The 8104-nt window shown below is 34.2% G+C and overlaps 1 protein-coding gene across 1 annotated transcript; it reads right to left on the minus strand.

Moving 5' to 3' along the window:
- Positions 1 to 2340: 2340 nt before the first annotated feature.
- LOC111493987 (AT-hook motif nuclear-localized protein 10-like) lies at positions 2341 to 6403 on the minus strand. Its single transcript, XM_023143960.1, has 6 exons — positions 6305 to 6403; positions 5287 to 5839; positions 4661 to 4713; positions 3865 to 3996; positions 3571 to 3732; positions 2341 to 2862 (listed from the first exon to the last, which is right to left on the minus strand). The coding sequence occupies exons 2-6, from the start codon at positions 5774 to 5776 to the stop codon at positions 2611 to 2613; spliced, it is 1089 nt and encodes a 362-aa protein (XP_022999728.1). The 5' UTR covers positions 5777 to 5839; positions 6305 to 6403; the 3' UTR covers positions 2341 to 2610.
- Positions 6404 to 8104: the final 1701 nt, after the last annotated feature.

Consider the following 8104-nt stretch of genomic DNA (forward strand, 5'->3'; position numbering starts at 1 on the left):
ACTAACTCTAAGACTATGAGCTTGAGATTTTTTTATTTTATTTTATTTTATTTTATTTTATTTTATTTAACTTTCATATTTAAAAAAAAAAAAGAAATATACGTCAATTATTATTTAACTACTTTGTGAGACTATTTGTGTGCCAGTAGTCGTGTTGAGTTCGAGGATCTTACCATATAAAATAGTTATGATGTTGGTAATAGAAAATTAATGAAAAACTAATTTAATTTTTTAAAATGAAATTACAATTAGTGATGTACATTCAACTCAACAACACGATAACTTCGACCAACTCAAACTGAACTATAAGGGTTGAGTTCATTTTTCTGAACCCGAACTAAATCGGTTCGGTTTCGGGTTCGTAAATAAAACCTTCGGATTGACCCGAGCTAAATAAAAATATATATAAGGACACCCACGCTCGAGTTTGACGCCACGGATATATATATTTTTATTATTATTTTATTTAATTTCTTTTATATTATTTATATTTGGTTTAATTTCTTTTATATTATTTTATTGTTTTTAATTTCTTATTTTGTTCAGCTTAGGTTCTCTTATTCTAATTTTTTTTTATTATATACTATTTCTTTAAATTAATCATTTTTATTGTTTATTTAATTTGATAATCGATTCTTCTATTTTTTCTTACTTCAACTAATTCTTAAGAAATGTCGTATTTAGCTATTTTAGTTTTATGACAATGTTGAACTATGTTAATATGTTATAATTTTTGTTGGTTGTTTATTTAATTTGATGATCTATTCTTATATTTTTTCTTACTTCAACTAATTCATAAGAAATGTCGTATTTATCTATCTTTAGTTTTATGACAATGTTGAACAATATTAATATGTTACAATTTTTGCTGGTTGTTTTTTATTGATTTTTTTATGTGAATAATTATAGATTGAATTTGTGTTTGTGGAAAATAAAACTCTAAAAAAAAATTTGACAACTCGACAACCCAACCCGAAAATAGAGGGTTGGATTGTGAAAATTTTCGGGTTGGGTTGGGTTGGGTTATCAATCCAACTAATCAAAACTTTCCATTGGGTCAAAAAAATCTCTCAACCCAACCCAACCCAACCCAGAACATGTACACCCCTAATTACAACAATGATAAAAATAAAATAAAAAAGGAGTGGTTCGGGTAAAAGTATAAATTTTGAAACCTAAAGATCAAATAGAATTAGAATCAAAATTTAGGAGTAAAAGGTAATATTTTTTAAACCTATGGATCAAATGAAAACTATACACAAAATCTATAGACAAAAAGAGTATTTTTTTTTTTCTGTAAAAAAAAATGTTAAGATATGTTTTTTAGTTTGTCGATTACAAATCGATGAAGTTACTGCTTCGAGTAAAGATAAAATTTTCGATGATGGTGAACCTTTGAAGAGATGCCTGTGGTGATCTAGGGATTGGCAATCAGTCTTCCCAGTAAGAGAATAATTTTCTTCTCTTATCTCTCGAGTTTATTATAAGAGTCGACGTTTTCAAAAAATGGTAACAGAACTGGAATAAAAAATGGCAATAGGAAGAATTATAGTCAATGAAGTATTCAAAAAGAAAAATGTAAGATTTGTGAATTTTTTTTTGAAAGATAATATATTTAAGTTGAGAGAAATGGAAAGAAAACTTTAACAAATACAAGAATGCTTTATTGCTTGTTTATCAAGTTGTTATAAATGAATCATTAAAAGAATTTCGACACCTATTTCTGCAAACACAACTTGTAAAGTAATATCGGTTTAGGTTTAGAATTTAATTCATTGATTCAATCGACTCTAAAGTGAAAGAGACGACTTGTCAAGTAATATCGATTTAGGTTTAGAATTTAATTCATTGATTCAATCGTCTCTAAAGTGAAGGAGCAAAGAATCTTGACTAACAGTTTAAGAGAAATACCAAGGATGATAAAGGATAACTAAGTCTATAGCTCACAACGAGCCCTTATTAGTTTAGTAAAGTTAAACTAAAAAAAAAACGAGAGATTAACTTGCGGTGCACTACATCCACCAACTCACCAAGCAATTTCTTTGTGCATCTTCCCCGACTTAATCGAGGTGGGATATTTTACGATTCATCTATTAAAGATGGCAAGACTACAAGATCTCTTATCTGAATTTGATTCCATCGAGATGAAAGAAACTCGACTTTTAAGCATATTGTTGTTGCCATTGAAGAATAGAAAAGACTTATCTATATGTTATGAAAATAGCTTAATGAATGATCTTCGATCTCATGAGCTTACTTGCTTTATTTTATTTTAGGGTGTGTACGAAACATAGTCAAGTTAAGTGAGAGTACATAAAGCAGGAAAGCAATTGATTGAAGTTAATATAACCCAGCCCTTCTTCTAACCACATGACTCAATGTAACAATCAGCCAAAGCCCTTTGACGAACAAAACATTAGAAATTGAACCTCTCCTTTAATCGATTTTGCTAGTATCACGACAAGACAGAACATTTTTTTTACCAAAAATTAGCTTGCTCTTGACAGACCAAAAGACATTAGAAATACAACTTTAAACAGACACCCGTCATGGAAATTAGATTATCGACTCGACGCATCAGATCTCAACAAGTTTCAATTGCTAGGATACTTACTTCCATGGCATGCCGGACATTGTCTGTGGATGGATGCTGTTGTTGCAGGCTCCTGAGCTGTTGTTGAGGGGGCTGCCAGGTCCGCCACCAGAAGACTCGCTCAGCGTCCCGTGCGATGGACTACTGGCTCCTCCGGTCAAGTAACCAAAGGCGACTTGGTTTAGCATTGGCGAGGCTGTTGTGGGTTCAGTTTGGCGGGCTGGCTTTGGTTCCTTGTTGCTGTCGACTATGAAACTTCCCACTACCACCTGTATAATTGATCACAAAAGGGAGAAACAGTATCAAGTGAAATGTCGTAAAATCGGACATCGCAATCAGAAACAGCCAAAATTTTCTGTGTAGTATAGCAATCAGATCAGTTAGCTGACCGTTTTTCTAATTGGTTATTGTAGAAGTGAAGTTAAACAATTTTTTTTTTTCCATTCGAAGTTCTTCTGGAAGTAAATTGTGAGAACCCACATCGATTGGGGAGGAGAACGAAACACCCTTTATAAGGGTGTAGAAACCTCTCCCTCGCAGAGACATTTTAAGAACCTTCAAGGAAAGTCCGAAAGGGAAAGTCCAAAGAGGACAATATCTACTAGCGGTGAGCTTGAGCCGTTACAAACGATATCAAAACCAGACACTGGACAATGTGTCAGTGAGAAGGTCGAGCTCCTAAGGGGGTGGACATGAGACGATGTGCCAACAAGGATGCTGGGCCCTGAAGAGGGGTAGATTTTGGTGGGGATCCCACATCGATTGGAGAAATGAATAAGTGTCAGCAAGGACGCGGGCCCCAAAGGGAGCCATATCGGTGGGGGAGGAGAACGTTGGAAACCTCTACCTAGCAGATGCATTTTAAAAATCTTGAGAATAAAACCAAAGAGGACAATATCGGCGAGTGGTGGGCTTGAACCATTACATAAAGTCCATGGAGATTCTGTCTATGGTATATGGGCAAAAAGCTAATTCACCTGAACAGGAGATGAAGCTGTAAGAAGACCCGCGACGCCACCACCTAAAACTCGGCCATCTGGACCGGACAAAGACACACTCAAACCACCAGCTCTGCTTCTCTGACCACCATTGTCGGAGAGGAGAAATGAACCTGAAAGTGACAAAATTTCAAACCGCCCCTGCATGGAGACAAATACAGAGCATCATAAAGTTGTACTTAAGTAAAACAATTATCCTTAAACCAATGTAAATAATATCAAACACACAGTTTATCTCTATTAGAACTATATACGAGGCAAAAAATCAGAAACCTCATAAGTAACAGTTCCACCAGATGTAGCAGGTTGACGTAAAGTCACATTTGATATTGCTCCATTTGCTGAAAGGATACAAATAGCCCTGGGGCCATTCTGAGAAAAGGACATTATTTTTGACGATATATCCTGTAAAACCATGTGCAAATCAAATTATTGTTGCTTGGTCAGCAAAGGGGCAGTAAAAATGAAATGAAAGCACAGTGCATATGAAAATCTACATTCCTCTCTCTCTCTCTCTCTCTCTCTCTCTCTCTCTACTTCTTCTAATTACTATTACTATTATTGTTTTGTTAGGGGGAGTGGGTGATTTCATAAATGCACATATCTCGCCGAAGGTTGCAGCAAGATCTTAAGGCCATCTACCACAAAATCAATGTACAGATCTTATAAAGAGTGTTAATATATCCATTCCAAAAAAAAAAAAAAGATAATCTTGGTAAGAAACAGAACTCTTGGATGGAGTATAGAACGAAAAAACCCATTAGATAATGAACTATTGGTTCTAAGCTATCTCTAGCGATGAATCAACAATCTAAAGTGTTTTTCTTGCATATTCTTGATACCAATGTTTATATAGAGACATAGGAGGATCTATTTGGGAAGTAAACAGTCCCTTCAAGGATAATCTTTATAAAAAAAAAAGGACCCCTAAATGTCACCCACGCATCCAAAATACATTCAAGGTAACAATAATCTACAGTTATTATTTGACAATTGAATATGCAAGAACAAGTATTGTTTAATCATTCAAGATGCTAATAACATTGGTGAAAGAATTTAAAATTAGAACCTCTCCAGCTTTCACATCGATAACATGTGGAGTGAATCCAAAACCAGCCGGTCCTGCAATTGATTCCTCTATAAGAAACTCAGTTTTCAATAAAGCTATAAGATAAAATACTTATCACACAATGGTTTAGAATATAAACAATAGCATTTCTTGGACCCTAAAAGTCAACCAAAGTGAGATTCCCCACCTTTTTCTCCTGTTTCTGTGTTGTTCTTACAGTTAACACTACGATTCCTATCTTGCACAGAAAAAGAACACAAAAAAAGGCAAGGGAAAGAACTGTACTAGACAAGTAGACAATCTCTATGCCACCAGAAAAGGTATGTTTGATTAGCTAATGATTCAACATAGGATGCAGTTCTTAACAATATCTAGTTTTCCATGACAAATTGATCAAAATCAAGAAGGGAAGAGAAATAACAACTAAGATTCATAGTTTCAAATGCAAGACAAGAAAGTGCAAATATTTAATCCAATCTAGCTAGCCAACTCGAAACTGCGTCAATCAATGATATTAAAGCTAAAAGCATAAGAAATTAGGCAGTCAAGTCAAGCACAAAATCCAGAGACCCAACTGGATCTCACCAAGGAAGAGGAGTATTGGACAAGGCGCTTATAATAGTTACCCAAAGCTTCCAATTGTCGCTTTTTCTTAGAACCAGATGGCCTGCCTTTACTTTTTTTCAATGAATTTGGTGAGCCCAATCCTCCTTCAGAAGCTCCACTTCTTGATGGCTGCCCAGAACCCAAAGCTAATGCCATGGAGCCATCTGGTCCATACTTCCTTGGCCTTCCCCTCTTCCTCTTTATTTGCTCACTGCCCACCGAGTTTATATTCAAATCATGAGGCAGTATCGACCCTCCACCAGCCGATCCCTCCTTACCGGCATTACCAGAAACTCCGGCCATGGAGGATTGGTAGGACGGTAAAGTTGAAGGAGTCGGAGTCGGAGTCGGAGTCGGAGTCACAGTCACAGGCTTGTAGACGGCTGTGCCATCGGCACTGAAGGATAATCGCATATTTTGGGCCGCCGGCTGCGACTGTAACGAACTATTTTGAACGGCGACATTGAAGGATTCTCTACTGGTCATCACACCAGCTTCAGATCCCGACATTTTTCTTCTCTCTTTTCCCCTACAGCTTGAATCAAAACTCTATCTAAAGCCTGGAAATCAAAACTGCAAATACGCGAAGAAAATCTACGTGATTTTGAATCTTGATCTCGATTATCAGCCATAATGTCTAGTCCGATCAAATTCAGAAGCGCAGTAGGAAACAAGATCTAACACACTAATGCAGAGATTTCGAAATGTATTTAGTACGTAAACAACTTAATCAAACGAAGATCGAACAAAAACAAAACCTAGAAGACGATTAATGACTTTGTAAACGTGAATTAAAAGAAACCCTAATACCAAAACTCCAACAGTTGGTCAAATTTCGAAACAAAAAATCCAACGAAATCCCAAGAACATTTTGGCTAATATACAGAACAGATCATGCAAACATGAGAAAATTAAATCCTAATAATAGAAAGTAAAAAATGAAAATTGAAGAAAAAAAAATGAATTTTTTTATTTTATTAATGAAAAAAATTGAAGAAAAATGGAGAAAAAAAAAGGGGGAAATTACCAAAAACTTACCAGAAAAATAGGGAAAATAGCGGAGAGTGATAATGAGAAGAGAGAAAAATTAGGGGTTTGGAAGGGAAAACGAAGGGTTAGTTCAAAAAGGGATTTTTGGAAAAATATTAAATATATTTTTTAATTATGTAATGATTTGTGGTTTTAATTATTAAATATTTATTTTAATAATTAGGGATTACTTTTCTTTTACGGCTGATAATATAAAATAAAATAAAAAGAAAAAGAAAAAGAAAAAAAGGAGCAGGTAAAAAGTGCAATACAGGCGTCGTGTATTTCAAACTGTAGTTGGGAAGGTGGGACCCATTAATGATTTTTTTTTTTTTTTTTTTAATTTAGTCTCAAAATTATTATTTTTCATGAAATTAGTAGAAAATAAAAAATACATCTGAATTTTACGTTTAATTTTTTAAAAATGCTTCTAATTTTTTAGAACTTGAACTAATTATTTTCTTTTTTTTTAATCATAAATTATATTAAACTCACTTTAAATTATTAATTTTTTAAAGATAATTAAAAATTTTGATTGGATTTCAACTTGATTTTTAATATATAATAAAATCACTTTTTAAAATAAATTATTGTTTAAAATCTATAAATCACATGCTATATATATATATATATATATATATATAAACTAAAATTTTCATTTAAATTATGGTCGAGCTACTTTCATATCATACTTCTCTTTCGCCCACTTTTCGATTTTCTCCATACGAGCAATGTGTATACTCATTTGTCTTAGACTACGTTTACCATCTTAGAGTGATAGTGAGAACGTTTTTGCCTCATACAGTAACAGCTCAAGCCCACTGCTAATAGATATTGTCTGCTTTGACCCATTACGTATTGCGTCAGTCTCACTCTTTTAAAACGTTTCAGCTTGGGAAAAGTTGGAATGTTTTGTTCTATTCTCCAACCAACGTGAGATCTCACATCCACGAACATCTCCCAACTAATTTGGAATTTAATAATCTTCGATGTGTTCAATGTCATGTCAGTAGGCATCTTGAAATTTGTTCTATTTTCTCGATCCTCTTGGAAAATATACATTAAATTATTATAATTTCAACTCTATTTGTAAAAATAAAAAATGTATTACTATACACTTTGGTGAAATATAGTTTAATCATACTAGAACCTCGGTATATTTAAACTCCTTGTTCGAGTCGAAATCGCTGCAAAATGGTCCCAACATCTTTTGCGATGGTTGTATACGTATTCTTGTGGCTTTGCATCTAATAATCTATCTGGGTGTCGCTTTGATATCACAACCTAGTACTTTCTCATTCATTGGCCACTCCCGTTGTTGCAAATAACCGAGTTGGAACATCTCGTTATCTAATTACCATGCACCCCTTAACTTAAGTCGCTACACACTTGACGAGTTTCACATCCTCAACATTCATCTATATGTGTGTTTATGATTTGTTTAACATTACCAACATTCAACGAACAAAATATCTATGTTGTTTGCCTAGGGTTTCAGAAGAATGAAAGATAAGAGAGAACGAACCCAGAACTCGGGAGTAAGGTGGCTAAGTGAAAGCGTCGTGCATGAGAGAGAGAAAACCATGACCTAGAGGTTAGAGTTGAGGAAAAATGGAGAAGAGAGAGCATGTATCTCGAGTGAACGATCGAAAATTGAAACAACGTGCATGAGAGCAAAGAAATGAAGTACTATAGAACTAGTTTTTCACTTCCGAGTAATCGTGAGCCAAATAGTAGGAGTGAATATGGGTCGGTGACATAAACAACCTGAATAGAGTTCTGTTTATTATATTAATAACTAAAATTTTA

The sequence above is a fragment of the Cucurbita maxima genome, unplaced genomic scaffold, assembly GCF_002738345.1.
Source record: "Cucurbita maxima cultivar Rimu unplaced genomic scaffold, Cmax_1.0 Cma_Scf00019, whole genome shotgun sequence".
Lineage (NCBI taxonomy): Eukaryota > Viridiplantae > Streptophyta > Magnoliopsida > Cucurbitales > Cucurbitaceae > Cucurbita > Cucurbita maxima.

What these genes read in the sequence shown, in the direction of transcription:
- LOC111493987 (XM_023143960.1), bottom strand. Translation starts at nt 5,776, where the DNA reads ATGTCGGGATCTGAAGCTGGTGTGATGACCAGTAGAGAATCCTTCAAT. An exon ending in GCGACAATTGGAAGCTTTGG is followed by an intron (nt 4,714 to 5,286) that starts GTAACTATTATA and finishes AATCAATTGCAG; the next exon opens with GACCGGCTGGTTTTGGATTC. An exon ending in TCGATGTGAAAGCTGGAGAG is followed by an intron (nt 3,997 to 4,660) that starts GTTCTAATTTTA and finishes ATGGTTTTACAG; the next exon opens with GATATATCGTCAAAAATAAT.